Genomic DNA, 24,208 nt, shown 5'->3' with positions numbered 1-24,208 from the left:
AACAAGCTATATATGACTGGGGCCACGTCGAAGGACCATTTTCTGTGACTTGTGATTGATCATGAAGCTTTCTCTCATCCTATACTTCTGTTCTGGAACATGTAGAAGGGAGAATGTACTTGCGCATTTACCCGATCTGCAATTCGTTGCCAACATGCTTGCCGCTCCTTATTGGCAGCCGCTGTGTTAGATTTTGCTCTTAATGTTGTTTTGAACTCCTCGTAGCTTTGCATTATGACAGCGCATTCTTCCTCCGTGAAGTACGGCGACCGTGCCATTGTGAACAGTGGTGATTTGCGCTGATAACCTCCCCTTTAACGTGAACGCGCATTAACCCTGATTAGGTTAAACCAGGTTCAACAAATCAACTTCATAACTGGCGTCGTAGTACCGTTTAACCCCAAACAAGATAACCAGGTTTTGTCAACCCCGGTTTAGCGGGGGAACCCTGGGTTACTTCTGGGTAGGTTAACCTCCGTTCGTAGTACAGGGCCCAGAAAACGAGAGCGCCCGAAAGGGAAAACTGAACCGAGCCGCCATTTTGAATCCTCATTCACGGCTGTAATGCAAATGGCTTCCTCCTCGGTATACAAGTGCACTTCCATGGCAGGAAAAAACTACATTTTGCCGCCTATGTAGTCCCCTATTTATACAAAATTGAGTCATTCAGGATTCAGCCATGTTTTTGCTCGGCGTTAGCAACAGTTAGAGGTTTTTAGCTTTCTCCTGAAATGTTTTCTTTTATTTCTTCTTCCTCAGGGTAGTAAAACTCAGTTTTGCTGTGAACACTGTCGTTATCGCTATTCATGATGTAAAATTAATGCTATTCTCCTGAGAAATGCTGGCAAAAATGTATAAGATTTTTGATAATCTTATAAATAAATCTTATTAAAAAAAAGATAAATGTTGACAAAAAATGCTACTATGTTTGTTGTTGTTGTGAATGGGCGAGTGGGCAGAGGTCCGTAACCTCACCAGCCAATCAGAGCGCAGGATTTGGACCACGAAAAAAAATAGGTTTATTTGTTTGTTTTCCTCCGAACTCAGACGCGTTACTGATGCGCCTTGTCCTGCTTTGGGAGGGTTTCTGCGCGATCATTACCGTAATGTCATGTATATACATGCAAGCAGGATTTCAAGTGCGCGCAGGGTTTTTTTTTGTCCCCTGCAGAAATTCCCACAGAGGAGGAGACCAGTGTCGGTCCGGCGGAAGCTTCTGCTCAAGACCATCGAGTTGTTCACTTTTTATTCTAGTTTATTTTTTTTATACACGATCTCCAGACGTGTGGCTTTAGAGCTCTATTATTATTATTATTATTATTATTATTATTATTATTATTATGAAGACTGGACGATTATTATGACCGGATGGTTTTGAATGAATTTTTGTCCACAAACTCAGGATAAGGGACTCGAAATTTGTTCCAGATGGATATTAATAATACCACAAAGTTGCTATTCATTTTTATACTTGGAATTTTCGGTGAGTAAAATTAAATCCAGTGATTTTTTTTAACTCTCTCCCTCTCTTTTTGCTATTTACTCTGAGACTGAGATTTGGGACTCAGCTGATTGCTTGCTGTTTGAATTTGTCCCAGCCCTATTTATATCCGCATACAGCATCATGCAGGGTAGATTAATTAAACAGTTCATTGAAAATATCTATGTATAAAAAGTTATAATTATATTTCCTCTGCATTTATACATAATCCGCATGAGCATCTTAAAGTCCAGCTGTGGAATTTCAGTGAAGGCAGCCGAATTGTACAGCTGTTTACAGCCTTTGTCATAGATTATTTAAGTATAGTGTGTGTGTGTGACACACACACACACACACAAATTATTAGAATTACTTAGGCTGAATGCTTTTTCTGTAGCCTATACTAAATTAATTCATGTAAATGTGGATAAAACACAAACTGTAGGCTATAGATCACCTAATTTATGGGTTAGACTTAAATATAGGCTACTATTATCTTGTAAGTGCTCAGAAAACTAGAAAGAAGTTATGTATACTTGAACCGATTGCATATTAAAGTGGGGGCATGGATAGGTTGTTTTCTCTTATCTCATCTCATTATCTGTAGCCGCTTTATCCTGTCCTACAGGGTCGCAGGCAAGCTGGAGCCTATCCCAGCTGACTACGGGCGAAAGGCGGGGTACACCCTGGACAAGTCGCCAGGTCATCACAGGGCTGACACACAGACAACCATTCACTCACATTCACACCTACGGTCAATTTAGAGTCACCAGTTAACCTAACCTGCATGTCTTTGGACTGTGGGGGAAACCGGAGCACCCGGAGGAAACCCACGCGGACACGGGGAGAACATGCAAACTCTACACAGAAAGGCCCTCGCCGGCCCCGGGGCTCAAACCCAGGACCTTCTTGCTGTGAGACAACAGTGCTAACCACTACACCAATGTGCCGCCCCGTAGAGCTATTATTATTATTATTATTATTATTATTATTATTCATTCCTCCATTATCTATACTGCTTATCCATCAGGGCGCCTCACAGCAAGAAGGTTCCGGATTCGAGCCAAGTGGCTGACAGGGGCCTTTCTGTGTGGAGTTTGCATGTTCTCCCCGTGTCTGTGTGGGTTTCCTCCGGGTGCTCCGGTTTTTCCCACAATCCAAAGACATGCAGTTAGGTTAGCTGGCTACTCTAAATTGCCCATAGGTGTGAATGTGTGTGAGAGTGTGATTACACAGAAAGAGACTGGCCATCTAACTGCTTCAATTCTGGCCAAGCTACGCAAACACGGTTTGCCTCAAGTCCAGACCGGGTTCGGTCGTGATGATGACGACGATGATCCATCAGGGTCGTGGGGGAAGCTGGAGCCAATCCCATCTGACTTTGGGTTCGAGACAGGGTTCACCCTGGGCAGGTCACCAGTTTATCACAGGGCAAACACAGAGATGAACAACCAAAACCCATTCACACCTATGGGAAATTTAGAGTAGCCAGCTGACCTAATCTGCATGTCTTTGGACTGTGGGAGGAAACCGGAGCACCCGGAGGAAACCCATGCAGGCACAGGAAGAATATATAAAATTTTCTTGCTGTGAAGCCACAGTGTTAACCACTGCAGCACTGTGTCGCATTATTATTATTATTATTATTATTATTATTAGCTCATCCGGCCGCAGGCCAGGCCGGATGATTATTACCTCATTAGCTTATGTGATCATGCATCGTCTGTCCGTCGTCTGTCCGTCCACAATTTACAAAAATCGCTACTCCTCCTACAGGATTGATCAGATTTCAATCAAACTCACATAAAATGTTCCCCAGGTGGGTGTGCATAAAAGTTGTGGTGCCACCTGTCATATTTACGATTTTTGGGGTGTCTTGGCTGGTATGACCTACTGCCTCATTGAGACTATTATTATTATTGTTGTTGTTTTAACAAACAACAACAACAACAATAATAATGGATGGGGGGGGGCGGCACAGTGATGTAGTGGTTAGCACTGTTGCCTCACAGCAAGAAAGTCCTGGGTTTGAGCCCAGCAGCCGACGAGGGCCTTTCTGTGTGGAGTTTGCATGTTCTCCGTGTGTCCGTGTGCGTTTCCTCCGGGTGCTCCGGTTTCCCCCACAGTCCAAAGACATGCAGGTTAGGTTAACTGGTGACTCTAAATTGACCGTAGGTGTGAATGTGAGTGTGAATGGTTGTCTGTGTCTATGTGTCAGCCCTGTGATGACCTGGCGACTTGTCCAGGGTGTACCCCGCCTTTCGCCCGTAGTCAGCTGGGATAGGCTCCAGCTTGCCTGCGACCCTGTAGAACAGGATAAGTGGCTACAGATAATGGATGGATGGATAATGGATGGGAATAAGATAAAGGTACTCAAAAAACTTGATTTATAGTGACCATCTCTCTAAGGGTCTAACCATGCCAACAAAATGTCCTCCACGGCTGTTTTTGTTTTTTAGTTCATCATCCATACGTACATATTAAATTGGTTCCAAATGTCATTACTGAATTGCATAATAAGTAAAACAAAACAATTAGATCATTTATATTCATTATGTGTTTCCTAAGTAAAACCTACAGCAGGTTATCTTCTGAACACTGTCGGGTTCATTCGCATTTATTAACACAGATGATAAAGTGGATGTGAATAATGCATTGAGGAGAAGTGGGGGAAAAAAGATATAAACCTATATGTGTACTTAACATTTAAAAAAAATCTCAATTTTCTTACAGTCATAAAAATATTGTATGCATGGAGACAGTAATAATTATATACTGTATGTTAAGTGTAGGTATATATTCTAGACAAAAAATATTAATAATAAAGGCTTTTTGGGAACACTGTACCATGTTATTGCTTAACTTTTGTGACATGCAGGTGCTATGTTTCTGATAAATCTCTTCTTTATAGCTCAACAGAACGTTAAGATGAAAACCACAGACAGCTCTCAAGTTCATGAGTGTAATAAGGCAGCTCTTCACCTGGAGATGGAGGAGTGTGAAGGACACTTCAAGACTGATATGGCTGAGTTAGACCCCCAGAATTGGTGCAACTTAACACATTTTATTAGGTAACCACTTTAATCAGATTTATATTTTTTACATCATGCTGGATTACATTTAACCAGTGTTTTCCCCAGGATTAAAATAAAGCCCTAACTTTTCGGTGGCCGTTGGGTGGAGAGTACATAGGCATGTGGGAGGAGAGTACGAGAGCGAAATTTTGAAAAAAGGGAGCCCATTTGGTGGCATCTGGTGACTTTTAGGAGCATTTTATGGTGGTACTGACACTGTCACCTTTTACTGTTAACATGGTTGAAAAGGGGCAGCACGGTGGTGTAGTGGTTCACACTGTCGCCTCACAGCAAGAAGGTGCTGGGTTTGAGCTCAGCGGCCAGTGAGGGCCTTTCTGTGTGGAGTTTGCATGTTCTCCCCGTGTCCGCGTGGGTTTCCTCCGGGTGCTCCGGTTTCCCCCACAGTCCAAAGACATGCAGGTTAGGTTAACTGGTGACTCTAAATTGACCGTAGGTGTGAATGTGAGTGTGAATGGCTGTCTGTCTATGTGTCAGCCCTGTGATGACCTGGCGACTTGTCCAGGGTGTACCCCACCTCTCACCCATAGTCAGCTGGGATAGGCTCCAGCTTGCCTCCGACCCTGTAGAACAGGATAAGCGGGTACAAATAATAGATGGATGGATGGTTGAAAAGGTTGCTACAAGTGGAGGTCTGTGATGCTGTGGTTTGCAGCATGGGGTTCACATGAGCAATAAATAAAGTCATCATCTGACAACAATGTAGTATATAATAATGCTGTTTTATTACCTGAACCACTGCCAGCACACCACCAACCAAAAGTTTAAATGAGTTCTGTTGCAGTTAGAAAAAAATGAAGGAAAAAAAACCCCAAAACCCTGCAGACTGCATTTACTGCACAAATGCCCTTTATACTAAGGCCTACTTAATACTTCAAACACCAAAAGCACCTTAAAATAAACAACATTTGAGCAATAATACTGCTACTAACTAGTACATGTAATTATTGTATTACTTAATAATGTAATTATTGTACCATCCACTATTAGATAATATTAAAATAAAATATTACAATATTGTTTGAAAGTCTAGAGCAAGATATTATTTTACAAAAAAAAATCACTTCAGATATTGTTTTAACAATAATAAGTATCAATCTATAAATGATGGAGTGCAAATAGCTGTGTAACTAGATGTCAGTGGAGTTGCTGAGTCATGGAGGGGAGGGAATACCATCTAGCCCACAGTTCAAGCCAGAGTCCTTTGAGAGTAAATGCTTTGGTTTTGCAACATTCTGTTCCCAAAAACTGATATCGGGAAAAAGTCTTTACACAAAGAAGCTTTTCTTGCTTTTGTAATTTTTTTAAACTGTTCTCCCGTGTCGGGACCCTTCAGGATAAAGAAGGTATATTCCAACATGTAGCTAATGCTAACACTAGGCCACAAATCTGCACCCTCACTCCATTTGTTTTGAGGAATTTTGTATGGATCATAACCACTAATAAACTCTAATTTCCGTGTATACCTATCATTCGCTTTTTTCTGACTAAGATTATCCAAGTAATCCGGTAGTAAAGCTTTTTTAGTTGTAGCTTTCTTTGGGCAACAGTAACAGATACCGGACATCTTCGCTTGCCTTAGTATGTGAACAGTGTGTAAACAAAGTTTGCTTGTCTCCCAGGTTTAGGGTAGTGATGGTTGCTAAGGTAAATGTGACATCAGTGCAAGGGTGCTCGCCCACGCACTGAAGCATCATGGTACCAGTACAGCAGCAAAGTGATTGAGGGCATTTGTTGTGATTGGGGATTTTCCAGGGGTATTTCTGGTCTGCCTGAGTGCATAAAAGGGGTATTTTACGGTCTGACACATAAAAGCGCTCTGGGGAGAACACTGTTTAGCAGTAAAAGGCTCCCGTACATAACCTTCATATAGACAGTCTTTGTATAGCCAAATGAATTTGGTAGCCATTAACCTTTACAAGAGTAACACAGTAGTTCACCATCTGTGAATTTTATTTGTCGTTAGGAAAATCTTTTTGTCTCATTTGCTGTCCAGGTATGGATATTACTTTTTGTGTTTATTAATATAATGACGGGCGGCACGGTGGTGTAGTGGTTAGCACTGTCGCCTCACAGCAAGAAGGTCCGGGCTCGAGCCCCGTGGCCGGCGAGGGCCTTTCTGTGCGGAGTTTGCATGTTCTCCCCGTGTCCACGTGGGTTTCCTCCGGGTGCTCCGGTTTCCCCCACAGTCCAAAGACATGCAGGTTAGGTTAACTGGTGACTCTAAATTGACCGTAGGTGTGAATGTGAGTGTGAATGGTTGTCTGTGTCTATGTGTCAGCCCTGTGATGACCTGGCGACTTGTCCAGGGTGTACCCCGCCTTTCGCCCGTAGTCAGCTGGGATAGGCTCCAGCTTGCCTGTGACCCTGTAGAAGGATAAAGCGGCTAGAGATGATGAGATGAGATAATATAATGACTATAATAAACAAGTGTTGCTAGGCAAAACAAACCTCACCTGGCAGCACTTATTTTGATAAAGGTAATATTTCTCAGTCATCAGCTGTCAGGTTATAGTCCTATGAAAATCCATGACCTTGAGTTTGACATTTCAAAGTCATTCACAGTCAAAGGTCATGATGCCAAATGAAAGCCCATATGGTACTTCCTATAAGTTGATAATGGTAAACATCTGTCTACCATCAATCGTTTTCAAGTTACAGCCCTCTGAAAATCTGTGACCTTGAGTTTGACCTTTCAAGATTACTCAAGGTCAAAGATCATGGTGCCAAATGAAAGGCCATATGGGAGTTCCTATATGCTCATAATAGTAAACATTTGTCTATCGGCAACCGTTTTTGAGTTATAATGGAAAATGTTATTTTGACCGAAAGGTTGTCCTTTCCAGTGACCTTGACCTTCACTTTGACCTGATTACCCACAAAATTTAATCAGGTAATCTATGGACCATTGCCCACCTACCTTGAAAATTTGAAGTCAATCAGTGCAACCAGTGCTTAATTTGTGAAGTGGGAGGTCCCGGGCCGGAACGCAGGAGGTGGGTGGATCCGGCGACTCAAAAAAAAAAAAAAAAAGGCGGGGGGCGTTTTTTTCTTTAAACTGGGCATCAGTCCAGATAGCCCCACTTGCCTCACCGCCATCACCAGTCTCATCTTCCCGATCCTCATCCTCATTCCCTCTGACGGTTGCAATTGGTGCACTAACACTTCTAGCTTCACCGCCATCATCATTCTTCTCGTCTTCTTTTTGATCGTTCCCGCGGACTGGTACACTTGCAGCAGGTGCTGGTGCAGTGTCACTGTGTCCAACGTCGTCCATTTTAGGTTGTTTAGGATCCGGCTGTCCTGGGACTTTGAAAAATTTTAGTAAGCTTTCTTGTTTTTTTGCCATTTTTTCCACAGCGCAAGCTAACGGCTACAAAAAACCCGGTGTTCTATTGAGCGGAAGTATACACCCCATGTCCCCCCCCCTTCCCCTTTCGCATAGATTTTGTGGATGTCATAGGAGAGAAATCAACAACAGACATCAAAATCAAAACCGAACACTAAACAAATTTTTATTTACTTATTTATTTAATTTATTGTTTGATTTTTTTTCCCTTTGTGATGGTCACGGAGGTGATCTGATCCATTTAAATAGCTGCCGGAACACCGAATGAAATGAAAATAGCTGCCGGATCCGACGATGGAGGTTCCGGATCTTGTTCCGTCATGTTCCGGCTCAAATTAAGCCCTGGGTGCAACCGACTAGACGCTAGATTGTTAACAGACAGACACGCACACAAACAGACAAACAAACTGCACTGATTACAATACCTCACCCTGCTTACTCATCGCAGGCGAGGTAATAATCTTATTCACTTCTAATATTTTTAGTGAGTAGACAAGTGAAGTAGGGGCCTCCACAAAGAGCCTACACTCATAAAGGCCCTTGGACATGGCTCCTGACCATCTGGATCAGATCTGGCAGTGTCTTTTAGTGCAGTCAAGTCAGAGGGAAGAAAGTGTCTCACCTTTTTTTTTTTTGTCTTGAGCCATGGGCTACAATGACAATAGTCAATTTTGTGATGCTCCTGATACCATAAAGCCCAGACACTTATACTTCCATGCATCATCTCACACTTAGTTTAGTTTATTGGTTTTTGTTAACAGGGACCATGCACAACCCAGCTGTTGTGCCAGAGTTAGCTATAAGCTCATTTTCATCTGTGGTCTCTGGGCAGGCGATGTAAAAGCATGTACAATACAGACAATCCAAAACAACAATTAACCACAACAATTAACAAAATTTACAACAATACAGTATCACATACAACCCCAATTCCAAAAACAGTTGGGACAAAGTACAAATTGTAAATAAAAAGGGAATGCAATAATTTACAAATCTCAAAAACTGATATTGTATTCACAATAGAACATAGACAACATATCAAATGTCGAAAGTGAGACATTTTGAAATTTCATGCCAAATATTGGCTCATTTGAAATTTCATGACAGCAACACATCTCGAAAAAGTTGGGACAGGGGCAATAAGAGGCTGGAAAAGTTAAAGGTACAAAAAAGGAACAGCTGGAGGACCAAATTGCAACTCATTAGGTCAATTGGCAATAGGTCATTAACATGACTGGGTATAAAAAGAGTATCTTGGAGTGGCAGCGGCTCTCAGAAGTAAAGATGGGAAGAGGATCACCAATCCCCCTAATTCTGCGCCGACAAATAGTGGAGCAATATCAGAAAGGAGTTTGACAGTGTAAAATTGAAAAGAGTTTGAACATATCATCATCTACAGTGCATAATATCATCAAAAAATTCAGAGAATCTGGAAGAATCTCTGTGCGTAAGGGTCAAGGCCGGAAAACCATACTGGGTGCCCGTGATCTTCGGGCCCTTAGACGGCACTGCATCACATACAGGCATGCTTCTGTATTGGAAATCACAAAATGGGCTCAGGAATATTTCCAGAGAACATTATCTGTGAACATAATTCACCGTGCCATCCGCCGTCGCCAGCTAAAACTCTATAGTTCAAAGAAGAAGCCGTATCTAAACGTGATCCAGAAGTGCAGACGTCTTCTCTGGGCCAAGGCTCATTTAAAATGGACTGTGGCAAAGTGGAAAACTGTTCTGTGGTCAGACGAATCAAAATTTGAAGTTCTTTATGGAAATCAGGGACGCCGTGTCATTCGGACTAAAGAGGAGAAGGACGACCCAAGTTGTTATCAGCGCTCAGTTCAGAAGCCTGCATCTCTGATGGTATGGGGTTGCATTAGTGCGTGTGGCATGGGCAGCTTACACATCTGGAAAGACACCATCAATGCTGAAAGGTATATCCAGGTTCTAGATCAACATATGCTCCCATCCAGACGACGTCTCTTTCAGGGAAGACCTTGCAATTTCCAACATGACAATGCCAAACTACATACTGCATCAATTACAGCATCATGGCTGCGTAGAAGAAGGGTCCGGGTACTGAACTGGCCAGCCTGCAGTCCAGATCTTTCACCCATAGAAAACATTTGGCGCATCATAAAACGGAAGATATGACAAAAAAGACCTAAGACAGTTGAGCAACTAGAATCCTACATTAGACAAGAATGGGTTAACATTCCTATCCCTAAACTTGAGCAACTTGTCTCCTCAGTCCCCAGACGTTTACAGACTGTTGTAAAGAGAAAAGGGGATGTCTCACAGTGGTAAACATGGCCTTGTCCCAACTTTTTTGAGATGTGTTGTTGTCATGAAATTTAAAATCACCTAATTTTTTTCTTTAAATGATACATTTTCTCAGTTTAAACATTTGAAATGTCATCTATGTTCTATTCTGAATAAAATATGGAATTCTGAAACTTCCACATCATTGCATTACGTTTTTATTTACAATTTGTACTTTGTCCCAACTTTTTTGGAATCGGGGTTGTATAAACATCATACAGAACATGCACAACATGGTCACAGTGATCAGTTCCACACAAAGATCAATGATCACATGATTGATTTGTCTTGAGCCTTTTTTTTTTTTGCTGGGTGCACTGTGAGGTCAGCTCATCAACAAGGACTTTAGGATTGCCCTCATATGTTGCATATGCCACTGCCAATTGGGGCTATATTTTATTATCTAATATAAATAAGCTTCAACATATGCACTGTGCTGTCATAATCCCCAATACATTAACCATTTGAACGATAGCTGGTACACCGAAATGCCTTAATGGAAGAGTAACAAATTGGTGTAAACCTAACAGGGTAAAGAAAATAGGTTTTTTTCATTAGACCTTGTTGACAAAGTCTGGGGTTGAACCCAGGGTCAAATTTTAACAGGACATTAGTTGTTTGTGACTACTGTTTAATGAAAAAAAAAAAGATGATTTTGAAAAAGTCTTAAAAGTGAGGTGTTTCTGACTATTCAATCGTTATTCCACGAAATCAAGTCATACATGAACTGATAGCCAACGAGGCACATAGCATCGAGTTGGCTATAAGCAATGTACAACAAGACTGAGTGAAATAACTGTTTTATTCTATCCACATTCACCGGATTTTAAGAAACAATGAGTATTTTTTGCAAATTCGATAAATAAAAATGTCTGACAAAATCATTTCTGCTTAGAAATCAAAAGACATACGGTTAGGTTAATATGGGACGGCCTTGGGCTGAGGTGCCCTTGAGCGAGGCACCTAACTCCCAACTGCTCCCTGGGCACTGTTAGCATGGCTGCCCACTGCTCTGGGTATGTGTGTGTGCTCATTGCTCACATGTGTGTGTTCACTGCTTCAGATGGGTTAAATGCAGAAAGGAATTTTACAAGTGTGTGATGAATAAAGTTGCTGTTGTTGTTATTCTTCTAGAATGTAAATAAATCAGCCAAATGACAGGAGCAATTTGTGAAAAATAATAATAATAATTCTTGAAAAATTAAAAAGGATTCGTTCTTACCATGAAATACTTTTATTCCCCATTTTATTTTTAATTTTTTTTTTGGGGGGGGGGGCGTTTTTGAGTAGGGTTTTTATTTCGTCCTTGGGTGGTTGAGGAACACGTGCAGCCATTTTGTTTTTCTCTACTTATGGTATATGAGCTGATAGTTTAGTAGTAGAGTAGCCAATCAGAGCATGCGATTGCTCATATCCAGTGAATGTGGATAGAATAATACTGTACATAATAGTATCAGGGTTGGGTATTGAACACAGCTGTTGTTGGTGCACAGCTGTTGTTGGTCTGTTGTTGGTGTACTGTGTTAAGAAACACTTACTCTGGACGAGCTAAATCATGGACAAGCAAGCCATGGATGAAGTTGTCTTTATGAGTTTCATGTCTCCTTCCTCCCCTCCCACAACTCCAACAATGAGCTCCTTTTCCCTCACCAGGATGACACCGCAGGGTGATCCTGAGGCAAACATGGATATGTTCAAGAGCACCACCTTGCCTGATCAAAGTGGGTGCATGCTCCATATCCAGGCTTTTCTGACTGGAGATATCCAGCTGATGGCCTATAGTCTGACATCCAAGAACCAGTATGATTTATATGGTAGTTAGAAAAAGCATGCATGAGAAGTTCAGTCTGTCTCCAGAGGAGCATCATTGGTCCAAGTCCAAGTGATGGCATTGAAAGAAGGGGTCAGGCTATTCACGCTCACTCAGAGGCTGCTTCTTGGAAAAAGCTGCTGCAACCTGTGATACACTCTGGACTGTGACTCAACTGTTGATCTCAAAAAGCCACAGGGAGGTCAATAGATTAATAAATGTGGTTGATATAGTGTAGAAATCCAGAGTTCAACCACAAAGTCTCTCTGTATAGTTTGAATAAATTGTATCTGAATAAGTTTTCCTTTATATGAAATAAGCCTTACCGTATGTAAGCATTATGAGTGCTTCCAGTCATTGCTGTAGTTAAGTCACTAAACCTTGAGTCTGAGTCCAGTCTCAAGTCCCCAGTGTTCAAATCCAAATCATTAAAGAAAATTTCGAGTCCGAGAACAAGACTCCAACCGCACCATTTGACGGTGGCTGTTTCAGCGCCATTAACATTAGTTTGTTCCTGAACATGACGTATGAACAGGTGAATGTGTGTTCTCTTTGTCATGGTTGGGAGATGGATGGAAGTGCAGAAGGTGTGTTTAATAATACAAGTGAAGACAGGTAAACAATCCAGAACGGCAGGCAAAATTGTAAAACAGTGAAACAGGCAATAGGTTGAGCAAGGCACAAACAGGCTATCGTAGACTCGGCAGAGTCAAATACAAGAAACAGGAAGTCAGGAATCCAGGAAAACAAACAAGGAAATAATGTGTTAGCAATGCAATTCAATACTTCACAAAGTAAGCGTGATTTCACAGTCTTTATATAGGTGCACTGATTGCGCCTTAATCCTGTACAGGTGCGAGTCGTTTACGGTGCGTGTGCATGAGAGTCCGCTTGGTGTGCGTGCTGTCCGGAGCACGCCTGAGAGTCTCTCTGATGCACGCACCAAGGCACGCAGGTGTGACACTCTTGCACGAAATTAGTACAAAAATTAATGTAGATATAAATATCTTATGCCAAATTATTATGGCATGTTATAAAAAATAAAGAAAAAAAAATCAGAGTCCTCGTCTCCAATTTGCGAGTCCGAATGCACGAGTTAATGCACAAATCCGAGTCCAAGTCGTCAGTGCTCGAGTCCAAGTCAAGTCATGAATCCTTAAAATTAGGGCACGAGTCCTGGACTCGAATACTACAAGCCTGCTTCCAATAAATAAGTATTACGCAGAAATCTCTGAAGGTATGATACATTACAAATGTAAATGTATTTACTGCTCATTTGGTCAGTTGTAAATATGAACATATCAGTCGTGCGTCTGAATCTGTGACTGAATGCAATGCCTCTCTGACATCCGTTGTTTCTCTCCACAGTGAGTACCACAACTTTACATCCTGCACAGAGAATAAGACTTTGAAGCATGGCTGCTTTTGGCCCAACCCGGTGGTAGAGCACTATATTATCCTTGTCCACAAACAATTCTTTTCCAACTGCACTTCTACATCCACGGACTGGACTCACATACCAGAAGACACTATCACCTTAACCATAGGTATTCTTATCATAGTTGCAGTCTTACTTACACTGGCCATGATCACATCAGTCGTATGGTGCAGCAAGCAAAGATAGTACCTATAGGTGGAAAATTTAATGGATACGGTGTACAAGATCTGTTTTACCCAGAGAGTACTAATCACACATTAAACCTGGCTCCATGAGATTTACATTTGTATTTAACTTCTTTGGCTGACACCTTTAACCAAAATGACTTACAAATGAGACAAGACATAACTGCGCAGTTGAGGCCTAAAGGCCTTGCTCAGGGACTCAACTTACAGCAGCTTACTAATTCTTCATGTGCAACCACATGACCAAATAGTGTGACGTATGCATCCACCACCATGTTGGATGATATACAAATCCAAAATGCCATCTTGTGCAAAGAATAACTGCGATGCATCTCTGACTTTCTTGAAATCTGATTCTCTGGAGTCCTCTGCCAAGTCAGGATTCAGAGAAAAAGTTGAAATTTGTGGCTTTGACCCGTATACGTTAAAGCCATCCAATTATACAGAGGATTTGGCCTCGTTACCACCGATTGAATATCCTGATATTGTGAACTGTCTTATTCTACAAAAAAAAAAGTGTCTAAGTAAAACGAAGTTACTTCTAATCTGGCTTTCTTGGCAGATCTTTCATTTGTCCTGTTGCTTCTTGATACTGCGAGATGAGTTTTCGTCTTGATCTTATCATGTCCTAATTAGTGTGTTGGTGCCCAATCTGGATTTGTTTTATCGTGTAGGTTTGCTGGTGTTCCTGCAGGGTGAGATACAGAGTGTTTGCGTTAAAGCTCAAAAGTTCAATTTAATCAACAGAAAACAGCTTTAATTAGCAATGAACTCTTACCAGATATAAAGTGGTCACCACACACGCGGGTGTAATGAGCTTTTTCCTCAGTTAAGTCCTCACGTATGTTTTTGAACGCATTCTCTGGACAGTTCTTCATCTGTTTTGTTGCTGTTTTTAATTATTTTGGGAATTCTGAAGCACCGTTTCTCGTTGTCATGAGTAGCATTATTACCTCAATTATATCCCGCTAACAAAGTAGGCATTGTCTTCTTCAAAGGCAATGAAATCAAAAGAAAAATCATGAAATCTTGCAGCAGCTTACACGTGAACTGCTGCTATCTTGGTAGTTATCATCCAACATGGTGGACTTCCGGTTTGGAAAATAAGTGTGACGTCACATGCACACAAAGAATACGGGGAATTGAACTCACAGCTTCTTACAAGGCTAATAGAGGCTTTGCACAGTCACATGACTCCATAGCAACAGTAACTAGGGCGCCAGGACAAGGGGCACACTTCAGTGCTTCATGCAGCCAACTTAATTGTTACTGATCAGTACGGGAAGGTTTTGGATGTACAAATCGTTTTGAACGAAACAAAGACATCAGATTTTTAAAGGACCCATGGCATGGTGGTTTGTTGATGCTTTAAACGGGCTCGTGGAGGTTTCCGGATGTTATATCCGCAGCCTTTCTCGAAATGAACCCTCGGCACGTAGATATAGCCTCCTGGGAGAAAGCCCCATTTCAGCCCTTTTCCCAGTGCGTTGTTTTGCTAATGAGAAGCAGGAGGCGGGGAAGGGTAGAGGGTGGGGGCGGGTCTTATCATTAATATTCATGACATGTAAACGTGTTACCTCTGATTGGCTAACAGCACTGTGACGCTACCTCCAGTGGGTCAGAACAAGCGGATGTGGGTGTCTTACTATGGCGAGAGAGAAGGAACAAACCGCGAAGGGAAAAATACCGCGCGCTGACATCATTAAGGTGCGACGCGAGGAAATAAAATAAATTCAACAAATGTTTGGGTTTTTACTGAACAAACAAACAAATAAAATGAATGAGTGACTTAAAAAAAAGAATGTGGGTGTCTTTGTAAAAACTGTTTTGATTGGCTATTATAACAGAGCATGCTGCATGCTTTTTGCTTTTGTAGCGCAGAGTACCTGGCTAACTGCAGGAAGCGGTTAGCTGCACAGCTAATGTAGCCATTGCAAGGCTAACGTGGCGCCGATTTTAAAACACGGCAAAACGACTTAACAGTTATACACTTACTTGTTCGCTGTTTGTGGCTGATGCGGCAGGGATGCTTGGTACGGACCCAGGCTTCAGTGACAGTTGATGTGCAAAACCTGCCCTGTACTGTCCCAAGTTGTGGAAACATTCATCAGGAAAATGCTTCCGACAAACATACACCGTCTTAGGTAGACTCGACGGCGTATTATTGAAGTAAATAAAATTAAGCCGCTGCGTCTTCAGGGGCTCTCCCGTCGGCAGTAAAAACAGACTCTTTTCTGTGTTGTCACATCCATGTACAGCGCAATTTCCATGTTTCGCTCGCTTAGGTGGTGCCATGTTGTGTCCTCTATGGTCTTCTCACTACAACTGGGCGGGCAATTCATACAGTGGGTGGGAATCCAGAGGGGGGGCGTGGGGATCATCTCCCTTGCTGACGTAGTAAAGGGAGGAGTTTATCAACGCGCCGTTTTGACGCCCCATTCTCAAATGTTGGGCATAGTTTGGTTTACACATTATGAAATTTCTAGCCACTGGGGTGACTTAAGAAGGTCAGAGGAACTCATTTTAACGTTAAAAAACCTCAGAAAGTGAAAGTTTCATGCCATAGGACCTTTAAAAAAATTTAACAAAAGTAATTCATCATCGGGGGAAAAATAGAGAAATTTCTAAACATAGATGGGAAAAATGAAAAAAAAAATTCAGTGGGACTGTGTGTCGAAAAGAGAGGTCAAAAACCCAATGGTATGCTCACTTCATTTCCACGAAGGTAAGAATACAAAAATTATAAGTTCACAACTGCAACGCGGTGCTCATTCTTATACAGTGAAGAGAACATGAGCATCAACACAGCCTCACCTTAACTGAGACTTAAAAAGTGCATTTATATTCAGGGATCCTTCAGAGCGTGTTGTGCATGCACTTGGGACCCAGTCATTATGGGAAATACCTGATGCTGATTTCAACACAATCAGCACGCTGTTTTCACAGACATTTTGTGAAGTATTCTGTCAGGTATATGGCGGTAGACGGGTCTAAGTGCAGGAAAAGTGTTTATTAGCAGGTGTGATATTTACAAAAACAAAAATGAAACTGAAAGCAGAGTCATAAACATGGCTAGAAACAAACATGACAGTCATAATGATAATACTTCACAAAGCTTCTGTGTCCTTGAACACGTGTGATGATTGCTCTCAAATCAGTATCAGGTGTTTCCCATAATGACTGGGTCCCAAGTACACGCACAACGTGTGCCGAAGGATCCCCGAATGTAAATACACTAAGTCTCGGTGAAAGTTAGGCTATGATGAGCCGCTGTGTTGAGGCTCATGTTCACTTCATTGTCTAAGAATGAGCACCTTGCTGCAATTGTGAAATGATATATATATTTTTTTATTCTTACCTTAGTGGAAATGAAGTGAGCATACCATCGGGTTTTTACCTCTCCGTTTGACACCGAGTCCCACCGAATGCGTTTAATACGAGGCACTCATCCTTTAAGCTAAATTCTCAGAAGCACATAAAAATCCTTCCTACAATCAACAATGAAACCACTGAAATAGGTCGGCATGAGGTACAAAAACTGCCACCATTTGTTTTGTGTACAATTTCTTGTCTCATATACATTATTGTACCTGGTGCCACAATGTAGTCATAGATATTGTGACATGTTTTGGTATACACTGTTATTATATACTTATATTAAAAGAGAAATATATGATAGAGTATATGTAAACTGAGGGTACAACATAAATATAGTGATACTGTATATGCACACAGAATTATCCTTCTCTGCTCCATCTCTTTCCCACTACTACCAATTTTTACCCTTTCCCACACTCACAAGCAAACAATCCAAACAGGATGTCAACCCCCAGTGACCTTCCTTCCTTCCTTTCTTCTTCATATTGCTGTAACTGATCTGGCACATCCACATAAACATATTTCCAACCCCCAGGGTTACACAATGTACAGTATAAATAAAACCTCATGAACTGAACTATTTTTATTGTAGTGAATAACACAGCATTTGTACACGATCATCAAGCTTTTGAAACAAAATCACAAGGTTTCATGATTAATATTAAAGCTAAACTTTTTTATTTATTTGGGTCCTGGTTTTCCAAAAGTGGGGTTTCAGTGGGGTGCTATACTCACGTTACTATCTTACAATAAGCTTTATGGGACAAGAATAAGTCCTAGGGTTACAAATATCTAATTTACTAATGAAATGTTGTTCTGGTGCATGATGGACAATTTCATTTTCTATGATGTGTTTTCTGTTATGTAACTTTATGGGCTGAAAATGGTCGAACTAGTTGTTCTATTGCAGGGACATGCCATTAAAATGAGAACATTTCAAAGGAAGTTTTTGTTTGAAATACAACGAAAGCTTCAGGCATTAATTTCCTGTTTATGATTTAAATCCCACAGTGCCGATTCCAAATTTAAGCTTGAATAGGTCCAAGCTAAACAGTCTCACATTTGGAGCTGAGTGAATACCTGGCTTATTTTAAAGCTGTATTTTGCACTGTGAGAAATAAAACTCAGTATAAACACAACTATGCCCTGTTTGGTCAATCTACTGAAGAACAGTGCTATTTTTTAAAATTTTAATTTTAACATCTGAGGCCTGACTAATCACAGATGACTGCTTAATGACTACATGGGAAGCCCGGCCTCAATAAAATTCTCATCTCATCTCATTGTCTCTAGCCGCTTTATCCTGTCCTACAGGGTCGCAGGCAAGCTGGAGCCTATCCCAGCTGACTACGGGTGAAAGGCGGGGTACACCCTGGACAAGTCGCCAGGTCATCACAGGGCTGACACATAGACACAGACAACCATTCACACTCACATTCACACACTGTAAAAAAAAATGTGTTGTTTTAACTTAAAAAAGTTAGTGCAAGGGCTGCCTTAAAATTTTGAGTTCACTGGAATTCACATAGTAAGTTAAATTGTTGTGAACTTACTATATTAATTTCAGTGAACTCAAAATTTTAAGGCAGCCCTTAAGGCAACCCTTGCACTAACTTTTTTTAAGTTAAAACAACAAATAATTTTTTACAGTGCACCTACGGTCAATTTAGAGTCACCAGTTAACCTAACCTGCATGTCTTTGGACTGTGGGGGAAACTGGAGCACTCGGAGGAAACCCACGTGGCCATGGGGCTCGAACCCGGACCTTCTTGCTGTGAGGCGACAGCGCTAACCACTACACCACCGTGCCGCCCCGCCTCAATAACATTTTTTATTAAATTGCAGCAATGAAATACAGTAGTTCTATATTAAATGTGTCTGTATTATTCATGACTCTTTGTGAAATTAAATATTTAGCAACTCAAACGATCAAATATGTCACTACAACATTGCGTTATATGTTCATTTAAACCGAACTCTCTTTGGTGGACAGTACAGCCTCAATGTAAATCTCTTTTGAAGCCTCCGACATGTCATTATACAACTCCAGCGAAGCACAGCATCTATGGCCTCCTCCTGAGCTTTACATTAAAAAATAAAAAAAAAATCTGTGTTTATTGGACAGGAATTCTTTACTCATCTCGCCCGGATGCACAATTTCTCCATAATGATTGGGAGAACTCTTAAAGGTAAACTGCCTTTCAGATTTTTCAAGTTTAGGTCATAAAAATAATTTTCCCTGACACCCAATTATTTTTGTTTAGTGGACCGAAAGCTACTGAATTTGAAGTCTGTGTGCTCATGCGCACACTCACCTTTGTCATCATCTTCCTCTTCTTTTGGGTTTTACAGCAGCTGGCATCCAATGTTGCATTACTGCCATCTACAAGTTTATCTTGACCATGCACTGACAGTTCCATCATTCTGTCGCTAAATGAACAGCTGACCACACTGAGGTGCTCGCTGACCGCCGATATTTATTAGTTTGGTCTTGCGTTTCCTTTCCTTCACAACATATGCCCTGTGTCCGAAATCACTCCTTACTCACTATATAGTGGACTATATAGTGAGGTGGCCATTTTGTAGTGCTGTCCAAATGTATAGTGAGAATTATTACACCCTATATAGTGCACTCAAAGTATCCCACAATGCATCACGAAAAGTAGTGTACAACTGATGGTCACTAACCAAGCAATATATCCCATCATGCATTGCGGTCGCGCTGAAAGAAATCAAATCAAAAGCCTCAAATTTGATTTAACAAAAGGCAGCGGCGGGCGGCGTGGTGGTGTAGTGGTTAGCGCTGTCGCCTCACAGGAAGGAGGTCCAGGTTCGAGTCCCATGGCCGGCGAGGGTCTTTCTGTGTGGAGTTTGCATGTTCTCCCTGTGTCCGCGTGGGTTTCCTCTGGGTGCTCCGGTTTCCCCCACAGTCCAAAGACATGCAGGTTAGGTTAACTGGTGACTCTAAATTGACCGTAGGTGTGAGTGTGAATGGTTGTCTGTGTTTATGTGTCAGCCCTGTGATGACCTGGCGACTTGTCCAGGGTGTACCCCGCCTTTCGCCCGTAGTCAGCTGGGATAGGCTCCAGCTTGCCTGCGACCCTGTAGAACAGGATAAAGCAGCTAGAGATAATGAGATGAGATGAGAAAAGGCAGCGGCAAAGAAGAAAGTATTCAGCCTTGATTTAAAAGAACTGAAAGATGCAGCAGACACAAAGTACTTTGTATTGATTAATGTGGGAAATACGCTCAGTATAATATTTATTTATCACAAAAATACATGCATGTATTTATTATTTTGAAAACCCACCAGCCAACTGATCTGGGACGTTTTAATTGCATGACAGTAATGACGTAAATAACGGCGCGGCGGAGTGGTGTCCGAAAGTGGGTTTTTTTTTTTCATTTTATCAATGAGCTCACTATATAGTCCTCTATATAGTAATTCCCTGTATAGTGAGTAGGGAGTAGTGAATGAGTGTGTGATTTTGGACATAGGGAACATCTTTTCTTTTTGCTTTCCGTTACCGTAGTCCGTCTTTCACGTTTCATTCGCATGCTCACGTCCTCCATTTTTCTCTCCTGTTTCAAATTTGTATCCCACAATGCCTTGCACGAACAGGGAAAGCCCACCCTATGTATGACGTAGTATCTTGAATTGGGTCATGGTGAAGCAGGAAAAAATAGCGGAGAATTTAGGGCCACGTAATTGTTCTATTTAAATAACCTAATAAATTTGGAAGTCTGTGATTTGAATTCAGTAGCTTTCGGTCCACTAGACAAAAATAATTGGATGATGTCAGGGAAAATTCTTTTTATGGCCTAAACTTGAAAAATCTGAAAGTCAATATACCTTTAAACCAAAAACATTTGTCACTATTGCACCTCTAATAGCAAGAAACAAAAAAGACTAACAACATTACAGCAAGCAGCACACTGCGGGAAAAGATTGAGTATCCTGAGGCAAAGATAACGGTGTTAACTTTTCTACAAAGGCCTGACATATGTCTGAATACCGACAGTAACATTTAATGTTGATTGTTAAACAGTGCAAACATCTGTAAAATGTCTAAATAACTTTCAGCAGCATATCTATGTGTCAGCAAACACACTGACCTCAAGAAGAGTCAAATGAGACTATGAACAAAGGGGTGGACTGGAGAACGTGCACACACACACGGTGAGAGAGAGAGAGAGAGAGAGAGAGAGAGAGAGATATTTTCACTTTGTCACTTTTAAAATATGAGGTTAAACACCCCAACAACACACCAACACAATATTATTATTTTGACGCTTTTAAAATATGTACTTACCAAATAACATCAGGCTACAAATACCAAATTGTATTATGCTTTTCTTGTTGTAAACAATATAATTGGATTTTACACAGACAGCTGTGGTCTACGTGCGTATCAAGCATGTCAGTTCTGCACTATTGTGGTCTGGTCAAAAAAAAAAAAGGATCAGTCCAGTCAGATTATTATTTTTTTTATTTTTATTTTTCCTATATATCCATTTTATTCAGATATTTTTAGTTGGACATGCTTTGAGGCTGTTTATTTAATGCTTGTGATTTTTTTTTCTCCAATCAAATTTAAACTGAAAGATTTCCTGGTCAGCTTTACACTTTTTTGTGCAGGCCATGATGTCCTTGGTTTAGGACAGCTAATGATTATCTGTTACTTATGACAGGAGACTTTAAAGGAGATATGCAGAACCATGGCCTCACTTTTTGTTTGTAAATGCCTTGAGACCTCAAGAATGGCACAGGAATAGTTTTAAGCGTTGAACGGAGAACTGAACAAAAAACTGAAAGTCAGATTGTTTCAAAACAATCGGCCACAAGGTCGGCCTTCAAGAAGCGAGAACACAAACGGGTAAGATGCGACTCTCATTTGGATACAAAACAACAAAAAGAACACCACTCGTTGTTTACCTGTATTTAGATTAATACATATATTATATATTATATTATATGTACACATATAATACATTAATAACTGTATTGTGTGTTTAAGTTACCGGTATAAGATTATTTAATTTGCTTCAGAATGTGATTGTCTCAGTTCATCTGATTATTTAATTAGCTTTTTATGTTTTATCAGTGAAAATGCATGCATGTACATGTGTGTTGCATAAGTTATAACACCTATCCTGTTTTAATGAGAGTCAGCCCACAATCAGCGAAGTCAAGTCAGTCTTAGTTGAGCAAGTCGGTAACGGTATTTCTTACCTTCACCATAAATTTTTATTTATATGACTTTGATCTATAGCTGTCAAAGGCCTCTGCCTTAAAACCGGTTCCTGCTATGACGTCCTGCACTCGGCTGGCTGGCTCAGCGGGGCAGCTCAAATGCCAACTTTGCGGTCAATTTTAAAGGAAAAGGCAACTTTTGTACAAAACCAGGTGTGTAATAGGAGAAAAATATATACGTGATCAATTCCGTTAATTATTTCCATTATATATCGAACATGAAAAAATATTTTTAACTTTGAAATCATGAATTGACACAGAGGAGTCGAAGTTGGAGGAGTCAGCCATTTTGAGATTGTGGGCAACTATAAACCAATCAGAATCTTTCGTTAATGCGCCTCCCTCTGATCTGTGACGTCACTGGGCCCATGAAAACAGTGTTTACAAGCAGATCACTGTGATTAGGAGTCCCGGCAGGTGGCTTGTATTCGATTCGTTTATATCCCGACCTTGTCAGCTGTCAGATTTATGTTCATGGACCCGGTAAGCTGGTAAATAATATTTATTTATTTTTTTCTTTACCAAATTCTAACAGAAAACGAGAGCGCCCGAAAGGGAAAACCGAGCCGAGCCGCTTCACGCATGCGCAGTAGGCTTGGTAGGACAAATCCAAATAGGAGTCATTCAGGATTCAGCCGTGTTTTTGCTCCGTGTTTTTACTCAACCAAAGTTATACAGTATTATGAGCTTTAAGTTGCATAAATAAAACCATTTGGTGAAACTTTGAAGAAGCGATTGTACTGGTTTTTTACCTTATTACCATGAAGCACTGAAGAGTTCTTTTCAGTGGTGGGCCGCATGACATCACGCAGTAGATCAATATGGCGGAACGCATCTTCGCTGAGCTCAGCGCAAGTCCATATTATTAAAAGTTAAAAGATACTGTTATGCGGTCTGTTCTTTCTCTATAAATTCCATGATTGATTACTTTATATATTTATCTATCTATTTGTGGTGATTTTGTACAAAAGTTGCCTTTTCCTTTAACTCTCAAAAATATATATATATTTATCCCCATTTATGCAGCATACAAGAGTCAAGATTGGAGATACTATCCACTCAGAAATGTATTTAAAAATGAAGGTTCTGCGTATCTCCTTTAAGCTGCTAATCAAAGACTGCAGAGAGCATGCATGTCTTCTGATGTCTATGTGCACTTGACAGCATAGATCGGAGGTCAAGTGTATGGTGTGAGATGAGGTCAAAATAAGGTAGAACAATGTATATTTTATTTAACGTGTTTTGACAGGTGAGTTAATGACAATGGGTCAGTGTGGGCCAGACATTTGGCTCTTACGGGCTGGACCTGGCCCGTGGGCTGCCATTTGGGGTTTATGGGCCTAGGTTGTGTACTACTGGGTACGGGTGTAAACATCAGGACTCCATACAGTAATATGTATTTAGGCACTGCCTAAAATCAGAGCTCCTGATGAGTTTGAGAAAATTATTTGCAAGGGCACAAAATCAACCTGAATAGAATAATAATATTATAGCATACGAAGCATCGAATTGTGTAGTGTAGTATATTTCACGTCAAATAAATTGCTGCATTGTCTCGTAACAGTGATACCAATAATGAGATTTCAATTCAGTTCAGTTCAAAACACTTTATTTGTCCCCTAGGGGCAATTTAAAAGGCACACAGAGAAGTACAGTTAAACACATAAATAAAAAACAAAACAAACATGAAACATATTTATGACAGTGTGCAAAGTGACAGTATGTGGATAAATAACTGTACAGTGGTACAATAGGTATATGATAATTAAAAAAATAATTTGTAATAAATAGATGTGCATCGCAGTTACGAATACATATTTATTCCTTTCTTTGACACGGCATTCCATCCGCCAGAAAAAACACCACGACGTTTATTATAGTGTGACTCTGCTGGGTGCCT

The 24,208-nt window shown here is 40.8% G+C and overlaps 1 protein-coding gene across 2 annotated transcripts; it reads left to right on the top strand.

The window, feature by feature from the left end:
• Positions 1-1,193: 1,193 nt before the first annotated feature.
• Positions 1,194-18,183, top strand: LOC132867307 (receptor activity-modifying protein 3-like). Of its 2 annotated transcripts, XM_060900131.1 has the most exons (4): positions 1,194-1,483; positions 4,392-4,551; positions 13,422-13,600; positions 18,066-18,183. In XM_060900131.1, the coding sequence occupies exons 1-4, from the start codon at positions 1,429-1,431 to the stop codon at positions 18,128-18,130; spliced, it is 459 nt and encodes a 152-aa protein (XP_060756114.1). In that variant the 5' UTR covers positions 1,194-1,428; the 3' UTR covers positions 18,131-18,183. The 2 variants fall into 2 exon arrangements, with proteins under 2 accessions (XP_060756114.1, XP_060756113.1); XM_060900130.1 differs by lacking the exon at positions 18,066-18,183 and having other exon boundaries at positions 13,422-15,182.
• The last annotated feature ends 6,025 nt before the right edge of the window (positions 18,184-24,208 follow it).

This window comes from Neoarius graeffei, chromosome 19 (genome assembly GCF_027579695.1).
Source record: "Neoarius graeffei isolate fNeoGra1 chromosome 19, fNeoGra1.pri, whole genome shotgun sequence".
Lineage (NCBI taxonomy): Eukaryota > Metazoa > Chordata > Actinopteri > Siluriformes > Ariidae > Neoarius > Neoarius graeffei.
This window is presented reverse-complemented; position numbering and strand designations above follow the sequence as displayed.

Excerpts from the sequence above, each read along its gene's own strand:
- LOC132867307 (XM_060900130.1), top strand. The coding sequence starts at position 1,429 with ATGGATATTAATAATACCACAAAGTTGCTATTCATTTTTATACTTGGA. Across the intron at positions 1,484-4,391 it reads TTTTATACTTGGAATTTTCG|CTCAACAGAACGTTAAGATG; the intron begins GTGAGTAAAATT and ends TCTTCTTTATAG. Across the intron at positions 4,552-13,421 it reads AACTTAACACATTTTATTAG|TGAGTACCACAACTTTACAT; the intron begins GTAACCACTTTA and ends TTCTCTCCACAG.